Source organism: Xyrauchen texanus, chromosome 40, assembly GCF_025860055.1.
Source record: "Xyrauchen texanus isolate HMW12.3.18 chromosome 40, RBS_HiC_50CHRs, whole genome shotgun sequence".
NCBI classification, from domain to species: Eukaryota; Metazoa; Chordata; class Actinopteri; order Cypriniformes; family Catostomidae; genus Xyrauchen; species Xyrauchen texanus.
In genome coordinates, this window is record NC_068315.1 from 16,439,584 (window position 1) to 16,465,915 (window position 26,332).

At 38.4% G+C, this 26,332-nt stretch overlaps 1 protein-coding gene across 2 annotated transcripts in view; it reads right to left on the bottom strand.

Moving 5' to 3' along the window:
* Positions 1–243: 243 nt before the first annotated feature.
* The window catches only part of LOC127633285 (proteasome activator complex subunit 4B), a 31,787-nt gene continuing 5,698 nt past the window's right edge, over positions 244–26,332 (bottom strand). For both annotated transcript variants that reach the window (XM_052112281.1, XM_052112282.1), the window contains 42 exons: positions 26,131–26,280; positions 23,875–23,938; positions 23,659–23,733; positions 23,455–23,577; positions 23,251–23,343; positions 22,151–22,416; positions 20,976–21,162; positions 20,441–20,530; positions 20,287–20,351; positions 20,035–20,185; positions 19,346–19,444; positions 19,188–19,257; positions 19,038–19,105; positions 17,914–18,129; positions 17,357–17,514; positions 16,065–16,160; positions 15,917–15,972; positions 15,700–15,756; positions 15,545–15,600; positions 15,309–15,407; positions 14,885–14,947; positions 14,682–14,777; positions 14,453–14,584; positions 14,139–14,348; positions 11,306–11,442; positions 11,148–11,201; positions 10,916–11,045; positions 10,421–10,502; positions 10,126–10,279; positions 9,966–10,032; positions 8,810–8,935; positions 6,912–7,064; positions 5,850–5,954; positions 5,348–5,439; positions 5,095–5,226; positions 4,689–4,983; positions 4,419–4,547; positions 3,365–3,520; positions 3,105–3,267; positions 2,564–2,697; positions 2,307–2,445; positions 244–1,804 (listed from right to left, as the gene is read on the bottom strand). In XM_052112281.1, the coding sequence (XP_051968241.1) occupies positions 2,311–2,445; positions 2,564–2,697; positions 3,105–3,267; positions 3,365–3,520; positions 4,419–4,547; positions 4,689–4,983; positions 5,095–5,226; positions 5,348–5,439; positions 5,850–5,954; positions 6,912–7,064; positions 8,810–8,935; positions 9,966–10,032; positions 10,126–10,279; positions 10,421–10,502; positions 10,916–11,045; positions 11,148–11,201; positions 11,306–11,442; positions 14,139–14,348; positions 14,453–14,584; positions 14,682–14,777; positions 14,885–14,947; positions 15,309–15,407; positions 15,545–15,600; positions 15,700–15,756; positions 15,917–15,972; positions 16,065–16,160; positions 17,357–17,514; positions 17,914–18,129; positions 19,038–19,105; positions 19,188–19,257; positions 19,346–19,444; positions 20,035–20,185; positions 20,287–20,351; positions 20,441–20,530; positions 20,976–21,162; positions 22,151–22,416; positions 23,251–23,343; positions 23,455–23,577; positions 23,659–23,733; positions 23,875–23,938; positions 26,131–26,280 (4,984 nt within the window). In that variant the 3' untranslated portion in view covers positions 244–1,804; positions 2,307–2,310. The remainder of the gene's footprint in view (positions 1,805–2,306; positions 2,446–2,563; positions 2,698–3,104; positions 3,268–3,364; positions 3,521–4,418; positions 4,548–4,688; positions 4,984–5,094; positions 5,227–5,347; positions 5,440–5,849; positions 5,955–6,911; positions 7,065–8,809; positions 8,936–9,965; positions 10,033–10,125; positions 10,280–10,420; positions 10,503–10,915; positions 11,046–11,147; positions 11,202–11,305; positions 11,443–14,138; positions 14,349–14,452; positions 14,585–14,681; positions 14,778–14,884; positions 14,948–15,308; positions 15,408–15,544; positions 15,601–15,699; positions 15,757–15,916; positions 15,973–16,064; positions 16,161–17,356; positions 17,515–17,913; positions 18,130–19,037; positions 19,106–19,187; positions 19,258–19,345; positions 19,445–20,034; positions 20,186–20,286; positions 20,352–20,440; positions 20,531–20,975; positions 21,163–22,150; positions 22,417–23,250; positions 23,344–23,454; positions 23,578–23,658; positions 23,734–23,874; positions 23,939–26,130; positions 26,281–26,332) is intronic.

Here is a 26,332-nt window from a genome sequence, read left to right on the forward strand (position 1 = left end):
GAGTGGTCATGCTTTCCTACATGTATTGCAAAATCATAATTCATTGTCTTTAGAAGTTACTGAGTGCACCTTTAAGGAGACTTCATCAACTTTACCAAAGTCTGTTCTTGTTGTGACATTATTACAATTGTGTGTACAATATTGTATTCACAGATCACCACCACTTTGTTTCAACATGTAATGTAAAAGTTAATATAAGTATGCATACAAAGAAATAGATAGTAATAATATTAACAATTACTTTGGTATATTTATTATTGGACCTAGATGAAAGATGGCAACAGAGAAGCCTTTCCATATCATTTGATATAAACAATACATTTATTGGCCTTATGAGTAAAACAAAGCAAGCATTTAAAAAAATAGAGGAAAAATCAATGCAGTTTTGGCACTATCCTAAATTATCGTTCTGTTAGGTTCACTCCAAAATGTAGAGCAGAACTAACCAGAGTATAACCTGAAGCCCTTACTGGAGTAAAGGGTGACAGAAAAAAAATGTATGATGATTGTTGCATGCCAATAAGAAACAGCTCAAAACATGATTGACTACAAACATGCACACTCACACCAACATGCAAATGTATCTTATTGGCTTCCATGACAGGATAGACACTCCTACGAGACCGTTCAGATCGGTTCAGGCTGTTCTTGCTAGCAGAAGTGTCTGTCTTTTATGCATAGATAAATGCATATGTACAGTACATAAATACATACATGTACATATATAAATACACAGAACAAAACCCTGTTATGATGCCTTGTGAGCAGAGTGCTACGGAACAATACATATCTGCGTCTCTTTAGACACTAACAGCTACCTTCAAACACAAATACCACAAAAACGTTACAGTACATAGACTTGCATCCTTATGTGATGGTAAATAATATAGGCTCAGTCAAAATATATACTTTGTCTTGAGGTTCTTGATGCCAGTCTAGCTTTGCGCAACCATCGCAACACTTCAACTTTTGGATGTTTCCATGGCGCATCAGACTGCCATGTAGGTTTTAATATACTGTACCTATTTAGGCCTCATGGATCAAAAGACGCTGACATGCCAATGATGTCCGAGTGTATCACTAAACCAAGAATCACATGCTCCTAGAACTGCTGAGGTGTTTACTGAAACAAAATGCTTAAAAAAAAAAGAAAAAAGCAGCACAGATAAAATGTATATTTTCCAGTTAAATCAGTTTTAGTCTAATGGAATTTGGTGGCCGCACATTCTTTGTAAATACTTGAAATGTTTGGGAGGTAAAATTATTTACAATTTTGATATGAAATGGATTCAGTTGTTGGGCTATGGAAGACCCTATCTTCAGATGCTCAGTTCAGAGAGGATGACTGGGAAAGAGAGGCTTGTGTCTTGGAATGGGGGCAATTCACAGGCATTCAGTCTTTCAACACACAGTCCAAGAAAAGACATATTCTATCTGTACAATAATATTACAGACTGCAGGCCATATATCCCTGCACTGGTAAACCTTAAATATTAAGTATAGTTGAAATGCAAAAATATGGGCTAGATATATACATACAAACAGTACGTACAGATAGATTTATAGGTCACTCATCCCACGTCTGCGAACTCCATACAACTCCTTCATGCCTACACATGCCGCCTCCTCTCCTTCCATGTGCTCCTGGTTTACTGGGCTCGAGACACTATTTTCTAGATGCTGTTGCCAGAGCATCTCTTGTCCTCCCATTACATCTTCATGAATGCGCAATATATATTTTATTTGTTTGAATATAAAATTTAAAAAAAGAATGAACTAAAACCAGTAGCAACATTGTCACAACCTAAAAATAAACACAGATAAAATATGCATCAGGTCACACTAACATAACGGAAAGAACATTCAAAAACAGCATTCATTATCAAGTTACTATGGCAACATACAATATCTAGCCAATTAAATATTTTAGAGCAGGGCAAAACATAAAACAACTTAAATTTCCATGACTTTTGAGACTATTAATTTGGTCACACATTATTTTAAGTGTCCCATATTACTGTGTAAGGTAAATGTAATTGCGGTGTAATTACTTTTAGGCCTGATTGTACTTGTACATGTTTTTGCAATATTAATTTATAATAGTAACATGTAACACGTGAGCGTGTGTAACACGGACATTGTAAAATAAAGTGTTGCCATTATATTCCATGACTGTTCCAGGCCTGAAAACCACTTTTTGAAAATTCCCTGACATTTCTTTTTTTTAAGTCATTGGGAACCCTGCAATTTGTGATTATGAAGACAACACCAGCTGTTACTTTTTAATGAGTGGCTCTGTTCCATACCCGTCTATGCATAGTAGCAGGGTGACACAAGAAGGTCTGTGAGCACCACGAGCTGGTCGTCCGTGAACTGCTGCTTGTGTTCCAGCCAGTTGTCGTGATGAGTACGGCGGAAATTAGACAGAGTCTTTTTCACTGTCATCTAAAATAGGACAAAGAGAAGCTTGTATTGATTTTTAATAGATTCAATGGGCCCTAAGAGCGAGACGCACAGGAGGAGACAGAAAGCAAACGTGTCTCTGTTGTGATGACTGGTATACCTCGATAGGCTGTGTGTCATTGAGGTGTGCACTGAGATCCATAAGGAGCTGAGGCATCCAGGTAGGGACATCATATGGACTGGATAAGATGCAAGCACTGAGTCCAAGCACTCCTGCATGACGCCGTACCAGATCTGAGAACAGTAGAACAAACATGGATCATGCCAGGGGCAGCTAGTGCTTTTCAGGCATGAGGAAGCACAGATGTCACTCATCAATGACAACTTGTGTACTTGGATCTTTTTTCATTTTGGTGTCTGCTTAAGTTTTTCCTAAAAGCTGCTACTCTTCAACTAAAACAATTCAATGAGTCAATCAACCAAGCTAAGGAACTGCATTTTTGCAATACATACAAATAGCAATTTGTACATAGACATCATTGCTGCATTTTTTTAATGACATTTTAAGGGAAGATTTGCTTCTCATGCAGCCTGAACACATCAAGGCTCTTACATGTTGCAAGCATATGTGCTACTGATGTGCCATGGCTCCAACATAAACATAATTACAGCTCTAAATGAGTTTAAAGTGGGTATCATACCAACTGAAGGAATGGTGTCCACCACAGAGCCCAATTCTTTTTTCCTCTTTTTGGGCAGTCTGGTTTTGCAAAGAGCCTCAAATTGAGTCTGCATGGAGGCATCCATGCTCAAGAAGTTGCATTGCAGGAAGCCACTGAGAGTGGTTGCAGCCATCTCCCTTACCTGAGGTACAGAAAAGAGATAGATGCAGGTTTTATGAATGAACAGATGCGTTAAACTGAATGATGATGCCAGCATGCCAATGTGACACGGCAGGTACCTCCAGCTGCTCGTCCTCTAGTAGCCTAATGACCAGTGCTCTAACATCCTGAACAGCCTGACTGGTGCTCAGTGTGGTGAACAGGTTATAAAACACCATTATCTGTAGATATGTCAGCACGGAGTATCTTGCATGCCAGGAGCTGCTGCCGGCAATCTGAAAATGCAACATTAATCTCATTATTCTGGAGCAATCACAGTAACCACTGAGCATAGTCCTGGGCAATTTTTTCAATTAATTAGAATTTGCATTTTGACACTGTTTTTATTATCATTTCTTTTTAATCGTGGTTTTGCATAAAAATATTAGCAACTGCTATAGTTAGATACGTTAATGGCTTGACACCACCCCCTATCTGATTAGCTGCACAAGTGTGCATGATCCAAATAAACAGGTTAACAACATTGAGACTGATATTAAAAACACCAGTTATTGCAGTTCTTCTCACACCAATTGTACAGAGCTGTTATCTGAGTTACAATAGACTGTCAGTTTGAACCAGTCTGGCCATTCTCTGTTGACCTTTCTCATCAACAAGGCATTTTCGTCCGCAGAACTGCTGCTCACTGGATGTGTTTTGTATTTGGCACCATTCGGAGTACATTCTAAAGACTGTTTTGTACATTCTAAAGACCCATCTGGCACCAGCAATCATGCCATGAGATTATCTAATCAGCCAATCGTGTGGCTGCAGTGCATAAAATCATAAATATACGGAAAGGAGCTTCAGTTAATGTTCACATCAACCATCAGAATGGGGGAAAAAATGTGATCTCAATGATCTGGACCATGGCATGATTGTTGGTGCCAGATGGGCTGGTTTGAGTATTTCTGTAACTGCTGATCTCCTGGGATTTTCATGCACAACAGTCTCTAGAATTTACTCAGAATACATACATATTCCTTATCTTACCCTAGCCTTAGCAGCCCCTCAAAGTACAGCAAATTATCAGATTGTAAACCTCAACATATTTAGGATCAGTCGAGGTCAAATGCAGCTTTTAAACAGATGTTCTGATCTAAGAGGTTGTGTCTAGTATGGCTGATATCTAACCTCATGTAGCACACCCAGTACTAGAGGGATCTGCTCAGGATAGAGAAGCCCCTGAGATATGAGGGACAGACAAGTCTTTGCGTCTCTCTTTAGCTCATCGTAGCTGTCATCGTTTTCTACAGGAGCAATCTGCAGATGGAGAGAAATAGGCAGCGAGTGAAAATCAGGAAAAAAAACAAAAAAGCCACTTAGAGCACTCCACACAAATGGATAAATGATGAGATACAAAGAGCATGCACTAAAGACAGAGAGATAGATGGCATGCAAGACCTTAAAAAGCAGGGGCAGCAGCTGTAATTGCTGGGGTACTGGAGTGGAGAAGGAGCGCCCCGCACTGGCCATCTGCCATTTCAGAACTGTTTTGAGGAGTTTGATGGCCTGGGTCCTCTCGTCCTGCTCTCCCACTCCATTCTCCTCTACCACGTGGTTCTGGATCTCCTCATCTCCCTCAATCAGGGGCTTCAGTTGAGACAGGATCCTCTCTGTAAACTCTGCGATGTGGGGGGACTTCGTTGGCAGTGTGTGTGGCAGGGTGACATCAATCATGAAAATATACGTCAGCACGCTGCAAATGAAGAGAGTGTGACAAAGTATAGATTCAGGGGATCTGTCTGCTTTTTTTAAGAATTAAGATTTGAGGATTTTTAAACTACTGCAATTCCAGTCCCAGACCTACCTGCCAATGCGCTCTCTAACATTCTTATAAACCTGAGTGAGTTTTGGCTCAAGGTAACTCAGCAGTCTATGCAGCAGCTCTGGGACCCTCCATTCTTGCTGTGCCAGACCACCCTGCAGCACATACAAGTGACTAGAGAGAGAGAGAGTGAGAGAGAGACGTTTCCAATGTAAGCATCAAATATACCTTTGCAACTAAAACAATAAAAAGGTCTCAAACATTCCCCATAAGCCTGCTCTTAATGTCCACTTACCAGGCATCTACAAAAGATCCTCCTTCCCCACTGAGAGGACATTCCATCAGCATCTCAAGCAGCCAGTGGAGCTTTCGTGGGTCTCTACTTTCCTATAACACCAAACACCAACAAGGAGTTGTTCTCATAGCTTCAGAACCCAAAGAAATTCATCGTTGGCATTGAAAGACGGCAACTTGGGAATTCTAAGCCCAGCTGGTAAACGATTAAAAGGGATAGTTCACACAAACATGAAAATTCCGTCATACTTTACACATGTTGTTCCAAACCTGTATGAATTTATTTAATCTCTGCACAACAAAAAGAGATGTTAGGCAGAATGTAAGCCTCAGTCACCATTCTCTTCCATTGTATGGAGAAAAGAAGATAACATTCTCTAAGATTTCCTTATGCTGTGGTCTGACTTTCTTCATGGAACACACGATGGAGAGTGAACGATGACAGAACTTTCATGTTTGGGTGAACCATCCCTTTAACAGAGTAAAGATTAGTGAGAACATACACAGGCAGTTGCAACACAGGTTCCCCAGTCAGCATAGGTTTCAACAGTGATGTTAGACAATGCTGTTCGCATCAAAGGAATCAAGAACTGCCATAGTGCCTCCACCTAAGTGAGAGAGGAAGTTTCAGACATGAATGTGGTTAAACATCTCAGGTGGCACCATCTTTCTAGTCCAGGGGTCGATAACCTATGGCATGTGTGCCAGCATTGGCACACAGAGGGGTAATCACTGGCACATCAGCGGTGAGAGGAGTAGACCATTTAATTCATACGAAATTCCACACCTATATTCCAATCTACATCTTGATATAATCCTTCCTCGTGATCATGCAGCATGTTTTCATCAGATAAATGGGAGGCTATACAAACAGTAAAAATATGACGAGACTGCAGTTTACCCAACAGACTCGTGAAGCACGTGCAAGCCATCAGTGATTCACTTTCTGTTAATCGCACGAGTAAATGCGCCTACTTTTCTTTGGTGAGGCTGCATGGATGAAAGCCAAAATTCCATGTTTCATTTATTTCTTTTTGCTTTCAGAACACCACATCATGTAATAAGGAAAACACCACTATTAATCCTTGAGATTTCCAACCCAGCACTGTACTTAAACCATGGTCACATTCAAAATTACATTAAAAGAAAAAACATAAACCCACATTGTGGGGTTCAAAGAGCCTATTCAAAATATAAATTAAACCTGGAAATAAGGTTTTAGGATTTTGCGGGTGCGATTCATTGAAAACATGCAGCACGAGATTCGTCACACTCCCATTTAAGCGGACAAAAATGCGTGTGATCATGAGGAAGAATTACATCAAGGTGTAGATTGTAATGCAGGTGCGAAATACTTCATATAAATAAAATAGCCTCCTACTCTCACCGTTGCTTGCTAGTGATTACCCCTCTGTGTGATTTTGACAAATATATGACATAATAAAAGAAATATTATTATATTAATTAAAATTCCACACAATTTCAAGTTCAGTATGGCACAGCCATTGATCAGGAAATAACCCCTGTTCTAGTGTGTTCCTCAGGCTTGCAGCAGTGGTGCTCACCTTTTCAAAGCTCCAATGTTTGCTGCCTCGAACCAGACCTGCAATGATCTCTGCCACACAGCGCTGGGTGCTCTCATGAGAGTCATCTGCCAGACGCTCCATATGAGGCTTCAGCACAGACAGGAAGGCATCGCTGTAGTTCCGGAAAAGTCCCTGTGGATGTGAAATGTGAAAGCAAGCCATCTGTATTCTGTCATAAATCTACACGTAGCACAGGTGAATGAGGCAAGTTTATGAGCTTGTTAAAATGCAGAGATTTGCAGGGGGAAATTGTTGCTGGGATTTTTAGTGAACCATTTTAAGTTCCTTCCACAAATCATTTATTGAATGGGTCCTCACAAACTGATTTGGGAATCACCATAATAAAATGTTTGAACTCTGCTGAGGACCCAAAAAAAGGAAGCTAGAAGAACTATTGGGGGACTTATTACATCCTTTGCGATATATAAATGCACTTATCCCTTCAGAAAGTTATTTAAGCATATCTATGATGCATTTCTACACCTTGCATTATGGAAATTCAACATATTTACAATTCTATCAATATGGCAGTATATTATAATAGTCCATTAAATGTGACGTTATTGTAATACAGTCTAAATTGTGATGTTTAATGTCTGTTTATATTAGGGATGCACCAATCCAACTTTTTCAATCCCAATACCTGGGCTTTGGGTATCGGCTGATATAGAGTACCAATCCGAAACCAGTGTTAAAGTGCTAATAAGATGTATTTCTGTGAGGAAGAGACTGGGAATTATTCTGTGTGGCTTGACTTAAATATTGTTTTCCTAACAGTAAAGCAAATGTAACAAATAAATACATGTATTAAAATTTACTGAAATTTTATTCATTTTTAAAATAATCATGCACCAGCAACCTGGTAAAAAATACAAATAAAAAATGTACAGGAATTACAATTCAAGTGTAAGCCATTTAATGCAGCAACAAATTGGTCAGGAATTAAAATTCCAGTATAAAACTGCATCAAATGAGAACAAAATGTAAACATTAAATCACTGAACTGTGAGGCGTACAACTCGTCCAACCAGTGTACTGTTAAACTTAAATAGTGACAATGGGCACACGTTGGAGCTCCAGATATCTGTGGTGAAGCTCATATTAGCTGGTACATCTTTTAACGCTTCTGATAAGCGTTCGTACACTTTCCTGTAGAGTTCAGGTTGAGTAGACTCAGAAAAATATTTCCATTATGGCAAACTGTACTGTGGTTCCAAGTGTTCAATCAGCCGGTGGAAGCAGTCATTTTCAACAACTGTCAGGGGTTGCTCATCCAGAACAATGAATTTGAGAACCTTTCTGTTATTTTTGTCACTTTCACACTATCAATGGGAAGATTCTCTTGTCTTTGAAACTAGTTAACTGATTCTTCGAAGCATCTGCTTTGTTTGTTTGGTTGAATTCGTTGTGTTCTGTAGCATGATGCTTCTGGAGGAGTTACTTACACCCCTCGAAACATTGGCTTTGCAAACATTGCAAGTAGCAGTAGAACTTGCTGGCGTAGCAAACGTGAAATATCTCCAAACTGCAGACCCTCTGTAGTTAGCTCCCTCCATGCTATGTTAGCTAGCTCTCCTTCTAGTAAAATGTACATGTCTACCAGCGCACTGCTGACACATGACTTTGTACGGGCACTTTCTAACATACTATATCATGCGTAGAATAACATTGGATTGATTGGCGCCATTGTCACTGATACCTGATCCAGCTATCTGAGTCAGTATCGAACCAATATCCGATTTCAGTATCCCTAGTTTATATGTATATTCTCTTTTTCTAACCTACAGCAGAACATCATTTTTTTTTTTTTTAGATAATGTAACTACACTTGTACATCTATCTCCATTTTCATAATAATTGTCATAGTATGAGGGTACCTTGAAGAGACAGAAGCGACGAGGATTGAACTTGTCTTTGCCCTTCCGATCCTCAAGAGACAAGAACTCGATGAGCTGGTTGATGAACATGGGGTCTGTGAAATGGTCATAGATGATTTGCTCCCTCTGTAGGAAAATTATATGCAGTAGTTGTATAAGTGGTGTCAAGTCTGGCAGTAGATCAGCAGCAATTTTACTGAATAAGAATGGCATTACGGTTGAGATATGAAAGCTCAGTAGTACATTACAGTTGATGTCATTTTGACTGTTCAAGTACTTGGGGTGAGACGAGAGACAAAAGAGCAAGTTCCATCAGTGCCATTTTTTTCTTGTTGGTCTATATACATGTGTGTCAGACAGACAGCAGTCATGCTGTTCTTTGCAACGTCTCACATTAAACTGAAATCAGTTAAACTTTTCAAATTTAATCTCAAGACATCTACATTCTATATCTGCATTCATATGCTCGATCTAGTTTTTTTTTCTTCTTTTTTTTTTAAAGCAAGAACATGTCCCATTTTACTTAACATAAATATTCCGTGTTCAACAGAAGTTAAGCTCAGTGGACAGCATTTGTGGCATAATATTGATTACAACAAATATTCATTTTGACTTGCCCTTCCCAAAAAAATGAGGAGACACTGAGGCGAGTACAATGGAAGTGAATAGGGGCTAATTTTTTAATGTTATGCTAATTTTGTACAGACAATGTGTGTGTTAACATTATTTAAGTGTAATAAAATCACTTGCTAACCTTTTCTGTGTAAAGTTTTAGCCAATTTTACAACAACTTTGCCATGACGATGCAATGTCAACAAACCTTGAAACCTCAAACAACTGTAAAAATAAAAATGTAAACAACTTTACAGCTCAAATTACACATGAGCTTTAACAGAAGAATGAAAGTGCTTTTTATCAAATTATAAGCTTCACACTTCTGCCTTTAAACCCTCCAAAACTTGACCACATTCACTTCCATTGTAAGTACCTCACTGTAACCTTGATATTTGCTTTTTTAATAGAAAAGGAGGGATGATTCAAAATATATTTTTGTGGTATTTAACATTATGCCACAAATGCTGTTGATTGAGCTTAACTTGTATTGAACCCAGAATATACCTTTAAGAGTAATTCTGTCCATCCTTAGTAAGTATACCTCAATCATGTTCCCAGGGGCAAGATCATTTGGCTGCTTCTCTTGTGGGGCATACACTATCAATTTTCTATAAACAAGAGAAACAGAGAGCGTGAGAAAAGAGGACAGATTGTCAGTTGTAGATTGATTCATACAGTGACCAGATGCTGAGAGTTTTTACTTCGGCCAGCAGTAGTAGCCCCAGTGTGTCTTTTCTACAAAGCAGCAACTGTCCCAGTCCTGCTGGGTGCGGGGCAGGCTGTCGCTGTGGTACTGCAGCCAGTCGTTCCCTGGCCTGTCTCCTGCCACCAGTCCCTCGGGCTCAGTTACCCCACCTGCAACACACCACATGTGTAATTAGTTCCTTCCATAGATGCTAAAACCTTACACAACAGATGGATATGATGAAGAGTAACATCATTGTTTTTAACATTTCATTGTACTATTTATTTGTATGCACAGCGTTATTTACTCACTTATATTACTGGGAATAATGGTTAATTTCTCGCGTGGCCTCTTCAGCTGTTTCAGTATGCCTGCCACAGCTGCAATCGCCATCTACACACCAGGAAATGTAATGTTTGTAAATGTAACAAGTCAATATATTGTTTTCCACCTATCACTGCACTCTGTTCCATTCTCTTGCACACTGTCTAGCTGTGCTGAATGCAAGTGTAAACTGCTTTGTCTGTTCTGAGGCTGTGCAAACTGCAGATTTGCAAGGTACTTGCAAGTACTTTGAGTTTGCTCAGATGATAGGGAAATTCCTTATTAAGTAATTTATGTACAAGACTTTAATTGCTTTTTTTTGTTATATGTAACCATACAAAATGAACAAATTAAATTGACAAACCTTTTTAACCATAACACGACCAAGTACACAGACATGAGAAACAGCATTTTTATGCCGTATCTATATCATGTATGAAGTACTAATATTTAAGCAAGAAGCTACCAGCATGACCACATACCTTGCGAACAACAAGTGCATCGTGGTTGAGGCTCTGTACAAAGAAGAGCACGGCAGAAGCAGGGAGAGGATAGTCATCTCTTAGCAGAAGAGACAGGAAACCAATAGAAATTTGCTCAAACTTCCAAGGCCTGAGGATACACATAATAACATTCACAAATGAGTAATGCTTTTATGTGTTCAATTTTGGAACTTCACTGTGTAGCACTTTTAAACATCTGTTGTATACTTACAAGTCTCTGTCATCAAGACATTCCAACAGATCTCTCACAAGCTTTTCATATTTTCTGAAAGGGAAACACAGCAAATATTTGTTACACCATGTTGAATTTGTGGACGGCATCAAAGCGAATAAACGTTGTGTATGCTTGTGTATGTGTGTAGTGCTCACTGCTCTGCCTGATGGTTTTTGTCTTTCTGAAGTGCCAGTCCCAGCTCCAGCTCCTGATCTGTGGGGGTGCCCATGTGTGGAGTGGGTTGGCCTGATTCTGTGATGCTCTGGCCCAGTAATGCAGCACTCTCAGGTACCTACAGATTCATCAATAGATGCACATGATGATGAGCATTCATGATTGTGAGTGTCATCAGATAACACTAGATTGTTGCGGATTTACACCGTGCAAACATTCAGTTTTTATATTTTTTGTTATTAGCATGCTGACGCTGGCAGTGCTGTAGCTTTTAAACAGTTTGTTCGATACAACCCTCTCTGAAAGGATGAATCTGTAAATTGATCACCTATACAGTCTTTGGTCATTGCGTCACATCTGACGTCGATTGTTTAGCATCCCACCACAAGTGTTATTAGTCAAACTTTAGTTTTTGCCTTTTCAGAATCAAGTTTAGGTGAACACGAAACCAGCCTAAATATAGGGCTTCGTTAAGACCAATTTATTGACCAATTGTTCAGGCAGCACACGACTAGTCAACTTTTAAAACCAGTTTTTCACATCTAGGGCTGTCACTATCGATTATTTTGGTAATCAAGTAATCAAACCATTTTTCTGATGATTAATCGAGTAATCAAAAGAATATTTCTTAACTCAGATTGCATAAATTGTCAAGGTGTTGCGTTGCTGAAGTGATGTTTTTTTAGGTCCTGCATTGTTTTTCAAATATAAAGTGAAGCACTGTCACACAGCTGACACCTCTTTTCGTTGTGTGTTCACACCCTCGTCTGTGGACCGCATTAATTTGCGATTTATCGATTCAGCAATTTTGTAATCGAGGAATTTTTTTAATCAAGTTATCTATTTAAATTGAGTAATTGTGACAGCTCTATGCACATCGCTACTCTACACATTATATTATTGCAAAAATCATTATCACAATTATTTTGGTCAATACTGAAATCACGATTATTTAACACGATTACTCATTGACTTTGAAAACATCATGCATTTATTGAACTTAAAAAAATATATATATATATAAAAAAAATATATAATCTATATATGTTATATACACACACACGCATACATTTATTTATGTATTTATTTTAACAGTGGATTTCCCTGAACTTGAGATGTAAACTGCACTGGGTATGGGTCATCTGATAATTGTTATGATGTTATGTATGGTAGTGAAATAAAGATAAGCCACCATTAACAGCAGGGATGCTCATAGTTCTAAGGAATGAGATCTACTTTTTTCATCATGTTATTGCAGCAAGATCTACCATGTACAATAAAGGCTATACATTATCACAATACCAAAATTTCAGTAGTCGGTAGTGAAATTTAAGGATTCTCAATACCAGTTTCAAAACCACAACAAATAATAACACTAACTAATTATGGAAGAATGGTTTCAAGTTCTTAAGTAATTATTCAAGACTTTTAAACAGTCAATAATAAAATAACTATAAAAAAAGAGCAATGAATAGAAATAGATTAAAAATAATAGAATTAAGAAAATTCAGTGTTTTTTTTAACCGCTTTAAACATTTTTCACAGCAGTATCAAGTAAACATTCAGAATGAAATGCAACATAAAACTTCTACTGGTCTTCAATATAAGATTTATACATTAATACTTTTTAAAGCTACTAAAGTTACTCAGTCAAGAGCAGTTAGTGTTTTCTTGTTATGGTTGTTTGATTATTATAATGACACACTAGACAGCAGCAGATCTATTAGCTTACATTTACACTTAAAAGTCCGACATATGAATACAAATCCGCTTTTTTCTCTGCTGCTTACGTTCACTTTAGACACTCTCTGTGTTTACATGAATACCTCACCAAGAATTATAAAATTATTCACTCTGGATTATTTTCAACAGCAGAATTAGAAAATGTACTTTCTAATAAGTGGCACAGGCCTAAGCTATCACAAATATAGTCAGTTATTTTATTTTTGTTATTGATATTTTAATCTGTCTGTTTGTCTGGTCGGGTAAGTAAAATTCTCTTTCACTTGCCCCTTCAAAAATCCACTTGTCCCGGACAAGCATTAATGTCGAGCCCTGATTAAATATAGTATTTAACATTCTCTGCTAAAAACATTTTCTTCTGCTGTATAGCTCCTATAATAAATGTACATTGTTTAAAGAAGTTTTAGATATTATTTTGGAAAACAAGCCAAAAAAAGACTAATCAAAAACACATTTTGTTCCAGTGTATAATGGACTAAGACTACACTCTCACCTTTATGTTCACTTCAAACCATCTTTATCTTACAAAAAAAACTTTCTCTTCTTAGAGTTGCGTATCGCAGATTTTCTTCATGATAAGATTCACACAGTGAGCATGACACATATATTATGATTCAATACGTCACAAGCCATCACGTTAAAATCTAGCTGCAACAAATGCACGCGAGTGAAGAGCGTCTCCGCACCAGTGTGTTCATCAGCCGGGAGAAGATTCAACACTTCACTCATAAATGCGGCGCTGACTGCACAGAGAAATGCCAGTTTCTGAGTTAATTTTCATAACCCGCTTCCTTATTATTTGACCTTTAATAAATTATGCTTTAAAGCTATAACACTGTGGTGTTTCATTGCAAAACGAAATGCGGCACAATAATAGTTTTATCTCGATTATCTTGATTTCGTAATCGTTGGAAGTCAAAATTGTAATTGAAAATAAAATGTGATTAATCGCCCAGCCTTACTACACATACAGTACAGAATAAATGTCATTAAAAACACAAAATGATACATTACAGTTGCAACATCCCTATGTTTACAACTAAAACGTAAGCTAAAAAGGCAATTTCTTACAGTGAAATCAATGCCAATGGTCTCGTATTGCCGATGGACTTTGTCTGCAAGGTCATCGAAGAGTCTGACAATGGATGGTTTCTCCAAGGACATAGCTGAGCTGAGGCCAGAGCGCACTATGGCTGGCCACGTCTGAGCGATACAGTCCCAGTCATGTAGGTTAGCAAGGCACACTCCACAATGGTTCCCAAGCAAGCAGTAAAGTGCCCCCTATTGCAGAAGAGGATTTCAAACAATGGCATTTAAGCAATAAAATTTATAAAGTGGCAGAGCTGGTGCTAATTGTAAAAGGCAAATTGTGCACTGCTCTTTACCTTGAACTGTTGCTGGGTGACATCAGTCCGTGTAGGCTCCAAAAGCTCTAGGACACGTGGGGTAATATCTCTGCAGCAGAAGTTATACGTCCCCAGTGCTGTGAACAACACATTTTGGGCCTTGCTGCGAACCTAAGGGGCCAAAAATGGGCAAAATATTTATAATTGTTACATAATATGTGGAAATTCTTTAAACCAAAATGGTAGGACGACAGATGTATAATCAAACCTGGCTGTAGGTGCTGGTGGAGAGACGCAAAAGGTCCCTCAGCAGGTCCTGATGAACAGTCTTGTATTCACAACCTTCTACCAACAACTTGCGCATCTAAAAAGAGAGCAGAAATGTTCCTTTAAAAAAAATTCAACCCAACTGTAACAGCACAACAATTATATGCAATTCAACCATTCAAGGTTATTAGTGTAAGCTCATACCTCGTGCTGAAGAAGAACTCTGTCAATCAGAAGAGCTCGGATGTGCTTTTTCTTCCCATGAAGCTGGAGAGAACAAGATTCATGAGAAAATTATCCATTTCAAATATAAAATGTCTCAGTGACTCAAGGGGGATTTATATTTACATTTGACATTTAGATGCTTTTATCCAAAGCCACTTACAAAAGAGGAAAACATAAGCGAATCATCTTAAGGAGACATTGGTATGAAAAAGTGCCATACTACAAAGTTTCACTAGCATCAGAATAGTATTCAAAACAGATTTAAGTGCAACAAGAATTATAAAAAAAAATTTTAAGTGACTGGTTAAGTGCTCTTGGAAAAGATGTGTTTTTAGCTGTTTTTTGAAGAAAAAATGGGCTTCGCGGCTGGAGATGGGAAGGTTTCTCAGACCCAACTACTCACCCTGTTCTCCATTGACTTCTTCACTAACATGAAACTCTTCCAACGGGAGTCAAACTCATGTTTGTGGGATCCTTTGAAATGCATCAAGTCGCTTATTATCTGCATAAGACAAAACAAATGTCAATGTCACAATGTCAGCCATGAGCCAGAAATGTGAACAGATAATCAATATATTTGAGACCTCAATGACCAACAATCAATTTGTTTTTGCTCAAACACCTCCTGCAAACCCTTACCTTAATAATGGAGAAGAGGGATTTGGTGTCATCCTCTGACCATTCCAGAATGTAATCTATACAGAAGAATTAAAACATGCTGATGAGTCACTGCCTTAAGAGTTATGGGTAACATAGTTTAAGTGAGTTTTGGGTTCTAAATGAGGAGCACTCACGAAGCAACTGTCTCATCACTTTGCAGATGGCCTCACGGTAGTTTTCTCTGGACCCATCTGTTAAAAAAAATCAGCAATGACTTACTGAGAGACTGACATGCTATTATCTAAGACCGTAATGCATCATGTGTCATTTTAACTGCTCATTCATCATTCATGAAACACAACAGGTTTCAGAAGCATAGTTACACACTGAACTTCCTCATTTGTGGCTTACCATAGTCAACCCCAATGTACAGCTTTGTTTCCTCCAGGCTAACCATACTGGGTACACTGTGCAAAACAGATCAAACAAACAGAGCATATTGTACAGAAATGAAAAGAATGCATACTTGTATACATACTCTGTGGGTTTATGCACTTACAGGCCAGTAACTGTGGGTCCGTCAAGAGGGGGGAGCATGCTGCCAGCTCCCAGCAAACAGTGTTGGACTATACACAGACTCTGAAGAACATCGTCTCTGGTTAAAGTGCAGAAATGGGACAGCATTAGCAAAAGGTCACATTTTATTTTAGTATTATTTATTTTACTCTATATTTACCTAATTACTAAGAAACACGAATAAATGATATACTTGGGATGTCCCGATACCTTTTATTTTTTATTTTATTTTTTTTTTTTGTCCCCAAAATCTCAATTTCAACAGTTTTTTTTTACAAATGTTGTAAAAAAAAAAAAAAAAGCGTTTAAATAAATTCATTTATTAAAATGTTCATCAAATGAAAATATAACATAATTAATAATTATTATTTTAGATCAATTGAAGTGCTTACATACAGAACTTCACAACACAATCCAAAACACAACATTGGAGTTATATTTTGTCAAATAATGTGCTGCATAATAGAGCATCACATGTTAGATACTGCTTAATTATAATGCAATTACAACTGATTTATTAATATTATTATAAGTAGTAGTAGTAGCAGAATTACAGTGACTATCACATAACTTTACAGCAGTGATTTGTTTCTGTCATACTTTTTTCATATAAATTCACCTTTAATTTTAACAGAGCTTTTATTTTGAAGCGTTTCTGTGTTGTTTTGACCAAGGAGCTCTGACGTTATAACGGCAGCTTCCCACTCTGGAAAAGCCTGTCGCTATGTGACTCAAAGTGATTATTAAATCGCAAAAGGCTGCTATTTAATTAATTATGTAGTCTGTATGTCAGATGGTATCGGTTTTTGGCATCTGACCATTTTTACATGTACGAATACCAGTACATGAGTGCGGAATCAGACCCAATACCGATACCAGTATCGGTATCAGGATATCCCTACTATATACAGTATACTTGCTGTGTAATTATTTAGTGGTGCTGCTTGTTATTACTATAGTTAATAATATTATTAATGATAGTAACATGTAATATCTATGCAACATATTTGTGACACTGTAAAATAAATTGTTGCCTAGCATTTTAAATCAGTCAACAACTTTAGTCAGGGAAAATTACTCAAGACTGTCGCAATCAATGCAATCCTTATTGATGCTATTTGTCACTGTATTATTCATTCATCATTTAGAACATCAATGTAAAATATTATTGGAGATGCTAATTTAGTGCCTGAAAAATGCTATTATAAATATGTAATTGTATTTACATAGCTCAGTCTCCATTGAAACCTTAAGCTTTATCTCTTGACATCTGACCTGCTCATGTCTTGCTCTCTGTGTGCATATCTCTGTAGGCGCTGGAGCTCTGGCTGCAGCAATAGGTCTAGGATGTAGAACACGAAAGCCGTCTCCTCTGTGCTGGGCACATGCCACTGGATCTCTAGTTTCCACAGGTCTCCTGGACGACCCCAGTCCTGTTGAGAGAGCCGAGGTGGAAGGAAGAGAGAACGCATGAGCAGAGACTCTTATTTAGGCCGCATAGGACAATTGACAATTTTGTAAATGTACAAACAACAGCAGGGCTATGATTTATACAGATAAACAAATGAAGCAAACAAATGTTGTAATAGCCACATTACCATGGGTCAAAATATGTACAGATTAATTTTTTGAAAAACAGACTTTGACATCAACATTTCAAAATGGATCAGACATTTCTCCTTCCTTGTTGATAAGTGTTTTCATAAGTTTAGTTACAATTTATTTATTAGCATTTAGCATTACAGAACTGTCTGCACCCTAATCAAGACAAACCACTGGTTTATACACGGATAGTTTTTACACCGATATTCATTTGCAAACATTAGCAGTACCTTAATGGGCAGGTAATCTTGCAGCAGTCTGCGGAATCCGCCTGGCACACTGCAGTAATCTGTGGGGTAGGTAAGAGCTGTGGAGCGCAGAATGTGGTGCAGCAGGTTGCAGGCCAGAGTGTAGCCCTGCTTACAGCGCAGCCGCAGGGTCAGCTGCAGAATCTGCACAAGCTGTGTGCGGTAAGGGAGGAGCTTTTCTCCATCCACACGAGTCACCTGCAGATCAGCAAAAGTGGGTGGCACTTAATATATTAAACAACACTTAATATCTGTCCAAAACATAGTGAGCTGCCTACTGTCTTCCCAGGCAGCTACTTTGAAAGACAGTATCCAGCCAAACTGGAACCTCACAAGTGACTGATATTAAACATTCTACATTGACAGCAACTCAGTAAAATGCTCCTTGAATTAAGTGCACAGGAGGCACTTGTTGATAGTTGAGTCCAGTTTATAAGGCTGCCATAATAATGTTACTAAGCTAACAAATAGGGATGTACAGCTCGATCGGTCACCAATCTAGATCTGTCAATCTTCATCTTAAATCTCTCGATTCAGGGTTGATTTTAACTGCAGCTCGCACAAAATCACACATACACAGCTACTCCAATGAATGAGCACTTGCTCAGCCTTAAAAGCATAAAATTGCAGCCACTGGAGGGTGAGATATTGGCAGTTCTAAGTATTGGCACATTTTCACTTTAAGACATACTTTGATGAATATGACATAAATATGTTTGTTTTAAAAATGTGTATGAATTTCATGTGACTTGCTGTACACTTAGGACATGGATAGGACAAAGATACTGCAAAAGGATGTAAAAAAACAAATCTAACAAATAAACATGCAAACACAAATCAGAGTATATGTGATGCAACGTGAGTTTGACAGACGGTGTATGAAACGATTGAGACAGTTTGAGTGATTATGCACGCTCACAGTGTAAATCAAACATGCATGCTCTCAATCTCTCATCAGTCACTCATCCCAGCTATATTTTGTGAGAACCCCAATTTAAATCAGACACTGTATGTATGTTTGTTTGGAACATAACTTAGAACTCTTCAATGGAGAATCATGTGCAGTATTCTAGCGTGCCTTAATGCAGTTTTAGTGTTGTGTTCACCTCAGACAGCAGCTGAAGATTCCAGAGCAGTTCTTTATCCAGCTCTTCTTCTTTCGAAACATCCTCATCTGAAACACATAACTCACCATGAACAAAGTAGACACAGACACACACTTAAGATGAGGGAGTCATTTATTTTCATGTACGTACTGGCAGTAAGGTGAGTAATGGCGCTACAGCAGTGTGGTACAAACAGTCTGAGAGACTCTGCAGGGTGACACTGAAAGAAAGCAGAAAGAAGAGTTGAGTCAATGCAGTCTTACAGCTGTGTGTGTGTGTGTGTGTGTGTGTGTGTTGGGGCAAATTACCTTAGAAGCTGCTCTGCACATGTCTGCAACCATTCTGCCTGAAACTCGAGTCTCAAAGATGTTTGTGGTGGCAAAGTTAAAGACTTTCTCGAGAGCCACCTATAGAGAGAACCAGAGCAGAGACCACCTGATATCAGACTGTTTTTGTAAGACAGTGTTTCAAACACCTAGTTAGGTGCAAATAAAGTTAGGTGTTCTCTATTATTACAGAGAAAAGTGCAGTCCAATTTATGAATGAATCGCTCTATTAGTGTGGTTCTTATTAATGAATCAGTCAAACCAAATGGCAAATCAGTAAGAATCAAACACAAATCATCAGTCTGAATCATGGACTAAATCAGTCAGGCAACTCACTTCCTCACTGAATCGGTTTGGATTCCTCAATTGCAGGTTATTACGTCCGACTCAAAATGTACTAGGTGTACTTTTTAAAATGGTTTGAATTTTATACATTCTAATTTGTAAGGTGAGTAAAACTTAAATCAGTCTAAAGGTCATTAATTTAGTAATAAAGTTAAAGATACAACAGCAGAGTTTCAGAGTTGTTCAAATTAATGGTATTGTCTTTAAAGAAAAATGTAAAATATGTAGAAATCTTGTAGCAAACACTGGTGTATGGAAAAAAAAGTGAAGAAACTTAAAAGGGGAACTAAAAGAGGTATAAATGCGAGTTTGATCATATGCAAGACCTTGAAGATCTCCATGGAGCACTGTGTCAGAATGGTGCTGAAGGTGGATGAAAGGCCCAGCTCCACCAAGCTCTCTAAATGAGTCATCTTCTCTGTCTCCGTTTCCTCGCGTGTCTGCTCCAGCGTGCTGCTGTCAATCAGTGCAAAACACCTATAGACACACAAAAGAGGGCATACACCAACAATACAGGGTTGTTTATTTTGAACAAGACATTAATTGTTGAAGCACACATGTATGACACCATGACTCACCTGTCCATAAACTGTAGAACAAAGTCCTCAAACTCTGCAGAGGCTGAACACAACTCTCTCTCCATCTAAAATAATAAACAACAAAAATGTGTCAGTTTAATCACACAAGACTCAAGAACGAATATTGTTGTTAAATCTCTGCAATGGGCCTTACCTCTGTCAAGTCATTTTTCTCATGGAGGGCTGATGAACAGTCCACCAAAGGCACTAGAGTAGTGAAAGTAGCAATGAACTGGAACGTGATCTACAATAAATAAATAAATAAAGGATATCAAGAATTTTTATCAAACACAACCATTGCCATGGGGAGATCAACAACTCTGTCTCTAGACAGAATTTTAAAAGTTTAAAGGTGATGTAATTTTTCAAAGCTAAAATACATATACTTAACCCAGCTTCATAGGCATTCTATAAGACATACTTTTTTAAAATTATCCCATTTGTAGCTTATTTCCCCAAAACGTGTAAACAATGTGGCTCATTAGCACTATCAAAACATTGCTCTTGTTTTTCGAGCATCCTAACCAGACCAACACAGCAGCACTGGCTTAACCAATGCTGTGTGTTTGCCCCAGCATTTCGTTTTGCGAACCAATGGCAGTTGTTGATAAGCTTTGGGAAACATTTTTTGAAAATAGTCATTATTTTTGCAATTCCATTTGGTGGCACCATCTATGGAATTTACCCACCATGCATTTGCTGAAGTCATTGGGGTCAACACCAGGCAGTGCTCTCATAAGCAGGGGCAGGACGTGCGCAGGCCCTTCTGGATAATGTCTGCCACCGCTGAGAAGACTGCGCGCCATTCCAATCATGCAGCTGAGTGTGGCTGTGAGCTGGTGTGGCTCTGTCAGTGTCTCCATAGCAGGATACGTCCTGTAGGTGGCAGCACATTGACATATTACACCAAGTGACTGCTAGCTTGTTCCTCCTCTAGGAACAGTCTAGCTCCTGCTTATATTGGATTCTAAGAAGACTGCTTACAAAACCTATTTACAAAGATTGGATTTGCAAACTCTGACAGTGAAACTAAGAAGCCCCTATATGGTCTATATAAGCTGTAATAACAAAAACAAACTAATATATATATATATATATATATATATATATACACACATACATATACACACACACACACACACACACATTTCTAACTGTTTGAATCCTATATAATTAAAGAATAGTTCAAATTATGATTCTTAGCAAAAAGCACATAAAGGCATCATAAAATTAATCCATACAACTCCAGTTTTAATCCATATCATCAGAAGTGATATGATAGGTGTGGCTGAGAAACAGATCAACATTTAAGTCCATCTGGGATGGCATAAGGGTGACTAAATGATGAGATAATTTTCATTTTTGGGTGAACTATTCATTTAAGCAAATGTAAAATAATTCAGATATCCATTAAATAATGGACCCTTTAAACATTTCCAGGTTTGGTAAGCTAAAGTAAACTATTGCAGTGTAAATAATATGCTGGTGTTAGAAGGTAAATAGGAGACAATAACAAATATAATTGTGTCATTCTCCATTGTTACACTTCCACAACTTTCAGGAAAAATAAATAGAAAGATGAATTACGTCAATCAGAAGAGAGGGAGTTGCCAAATTTACAGTGAATCCCTCAGCAGCTGTTTTTGAAACCCCATTGTAGCAGTGTTGACTAGTTTACTAGATTTTTTTTTAAAGATAGAAGTAATATAACGCAAGTACAGTGGTGTTATGCATTAAATTATGTGCAAAAAACAGATTTGCCACAATATATATAGTCAGAAATGCACCATCAAACTCTGTGAAAATGGTCCATATAATAACAATTGTGCAAGAATAACCATCTCCAGTAGTCCTACACACTCACTTCTCCAGCACAGGTGGGATGACCAGCTCTGGCCTCATCAGGGCAAGGTTCTGCAGGGCCTGGGCTGCATCCATGCTGCCTGTCTTGCTGAACATGGCCATCAGCACTGGCTGCTTCATGCTTTCCACAAAGTCAGTCACATCCTGGTCAGTGAGTTTGTGGCTGGAAGGGACAGGTGTGATCCAGCAGGGTTTCTTATATCGTTCCCGATGTAGCCGTCGAACTACACTGGCAGGGAGTCGTTGCAGGAGTTTCATCAGCTTCATCTAAAGAATAAAACAGAGCAACAACATAGATATTAAAATATGATAGACACAGACGCCTCAGATACAGTGAGACATAAAAATTGTTATTACATACAGTATATAGACATGTGCAAGCTTGGAGAATATAAAAATAGAAGTATTATTATGATGAAAATTAGGAAGATTGTAAACACTCATTTCTGAGATTTTTTTGCCTTTTTATTAAACAAATGTAGTAGACATCTGTAGAAGTTATGGCATGGGAAGCACCATGGCTTGTGCACTAACCACTGCAATATGGTTCTGACAAAAGTTGATTACAGAGCAGTTGAAATTGTGAAGCAGATCTTCCTTCTTGCATCAACACTTTTAAATAGCATTTGGTTCAAAGACTTTATAGCTACACTGAATAAAATAATGAACCCTGATCATAGCGTATGGTATTTTACTGTGTCATGAGTATAGGTAAGTGGCAGATAACTGGAAAGCTGCCACTGGTGTTACAGTAGCTGGAATGACACTAGGAGAGGCCTCCCTCTTCCAGAGAATCACCCGTTCACTGCATATAGCCAACTAAAAGTGTCATGACATGCAAACATAAACCTCAGCTGACAACACACGATGCAGACAGTTCTGGAATGGATTTTAGGAGCAGGGGTGGACTACAACACTACAGCGTTAATCTATCAATTAACTTGTTTGGACTGTGAATTTGATACGAAAAAGTGAGAGGAGCATTTACTTCTGTATAAATTATCACAAAGGAGCTATGGCAATGTTACATTATGCTCTTGGAGTTTATGTTAATAGAAAACAATAGCAAGTTCCTTTGGTAACAGCTGTGCTATATCTTACCAGCCAGCGTCCATTGTTGGAGGGATGGTAGAAGGACGCTATGCTGCTGAAGAGCCCATACAGCTGTTTCTGGGCCGGATTCTGTGGGCCGCCCTGATAGAGTAATTGAAGAATATTATAAAACAATACAGAAAGTCATCCAAAAACAAATGCACCCTTTAATAATAAACCTTTATTAGAAGGAGTGAGACTCATGACACTTACAAGCATGGAAGAAATCCAGAGGACCACATGACCAATATCATAGGCATTGGCTAAGTACCTGGGAACTATCATTTGGCTGGTGCCAACAGGAAGATTGAAGCTACGCAGGATCCTGGTGAAGATCTGAGGCAAATCAAGATATCAAAACAAGCTCTGACAACAAAATATCTTCAGACCATCAGCACAAGCAGTGCAGATCAGTACCTTGGGAATGAATGGATCCCAGTTCACATAGCCAATGTTGTCATTAGCCAAACGTGCAAAAAGATTCACTAGATTCTGAGGAAACAGCAGTTCAGAGAACAGTAAAGCACATTGGCTTAACAAATCTGACAGTTTCAAACTGTGAATTAATGAATGCAAAAATGACAATAATAAAACTATAATAATTAAGTGGCAAAGCAACATCAAAGTACTTACACCCTCCCAAGCAGGCAAGTTTTGCACAGAGACCCAGAGATCCATCAGTTCATAAAACCATAACCTGAAACATAAATGAATCCTTCTGTTACACAGGGTCATACTTGTTTGAAGCACTTCTACAGTCAACTTCAAGGTAAAGATTTGTACCTCACATTAAATCAACGTATCAAATAGGGTAGTCAATATTCAGAGATTTTCATAATCAATTATCGTGGAAATTAACAATTAATTAATCGTTAACGTTAATAATGCAAAACGCATGTGGAAGACTCCAAATAATATGTGCATGCTGCCAACTCTTTAAATGTAATTACACATAAGAAATTGATATTTCTTTCTCAAAAATATTCTTCGTTCAGTGTATTTAGCCTGTTTAGTACGAATTTGTGAATTATTTAATTACTGTTATTTAATTACTGTTAATACTAACTTGTATACAAGATATATTGTATTCTTGTATACATATGAGTTCATTAAATCTTCAACTGTGCATCGTGTGATAATTCTAACATTTGGTCTATTTATTTTTTTAATTTGAAATGAAATGTGCTGTAAGCGATTTTAGCTTTCTGAAGCCATTGACTGAGCCGTAGAATTACCCATGCCCCCTCATTCCAAAACCCCTCGAAAGATACGTTTTAGACCAAAACAGTGCAAAAGAGCAGCATTGTTTGTTCCTGTGGCTGTCAAATTCAACAGTGGCACAATCGTGCCCTCAACTAACAAACATTATGAATCATAGTCTCAATGATCCGCTTCAAATACACTATGAGAACGTGCAAAATGATTGACAGGTGCAAAGTGTCAATGTCCGCGTTCTGTGGACACATTTTTGTTGCTGTTGTTTGTGAGATATCTCAGGACACTACATTAATATCTTTAAGTGAGTAGGAAAATGTTTCAGCACCTTTAAGTCAAATCATAACAAGATGCATAAATACCGCTTCTCAGGTGATGATATATCAGCTGTATGTGCTTTACTGGCAAACACATGTTTGGGATGAAACAAGGAGTCCAGCAGATCAACTGTCTTTGCTTTCATGTTGTACTTCAACACACTACCATGGTGTGTACAGAAAACATGTTAATCTTTAGCAAAATGCTCCAACACTGATTAAATTGAGCCTGCTTCATCAAAACCCTTCTAAAAGAGGAGCCTACAAGCATTATGCTTAAAAAAAGCACAACGTGGCAGTCCAATAAACATTCTATGGCAGTACACTTGTGAGGAGACAAGAGGCTGTTCTTTATGAATGGATGTCCAAGGAGGAGATGCTTCAGTACGATGAATAAACTGCTTTTGTGAGGAAACAGCACATCATTTAATGAATTGACCGCCTGACAATAATCAATCCTTTTGGAATGAATTATGTGTGGAGTTTACTACGATAAAATTCATGTTTTCTAAGAGAAGACACAGAATATTGTGGGACACGTAGGAGTCTCCCCATTTATTATTATTATTATTTAATTCCCCTTTCTCCAAATTTGGAATGCCCAATCTCCACTACTTAGTAGGTCCTCATGGTGGAGCATGTACTCACCTTAATCCAGGTGGCAGAGGACAAGTCTGAGTTGCCTCCACTTCTGACACGTCAATCCGTGCATCTTATCACGTGGCTTGCTGTCCATGACACCGTGGAGAATCACAGCATATGGAGGCTCATGCTACTCTCCGCAATCCACGCACAACTTACCACGTGCCCCATTGAGAATGAGAACCATGAATCGTGACCACGAGGAAGTTAACCCATGTGACGCTACCATTCATAGCAACCGGGCCAATTTGGTTGCTTAGAAAACCTGGCTGGAGTCATTCAGCACACCCTGGATTTGAACTCGTGACTCCAGGTGTGGTAGTAAGCGTCAGTAGTCACTGAGCTACCCAGGCCACCTCTGCCCATTCATTTGTAGGGTATACGCAAACGGTGAATTAATGTCGTAACACGCCAGTTGACCATTATGCTCTCTCCTAAGATAGAGGTTGTTATCTCAGTAAATAAAAGATTCTCTGGCTTCATCTGTGCATCATCTTCTATGCGAAGACGTGACATCACGCAGCGTGTAAGCACCCTCTAGGGGCAAGTGACTGTATAGACAGACTTATCAATGTCTGCTGGCTTGAATACTAAACGCATGTAGTGAAATAATTAATTGATGATCAATAAGCTTAATCAAATTATTCGTATCAAACTTCAGGTGTAATATTTGCAAGTTGCAAGTTTATTTTTGGGTTACACAACAGGATCTTACTTGAAGCCTTTGTGGTGCTGTTCTGGGGGCATGATGGTGGGCAGAAACAGCTCAAAGTAGCTGATTGCCTTCTGCATAGTGACATCAAATGGGCACAGTAATGGCCGCCACTCATCAAGCATCTCCTGCGTGGCAGACTCAGGGAAATAACTACGCACACACAAGCGCACAAGCAAAAGCAAAAAAACTTTATGACATTGTG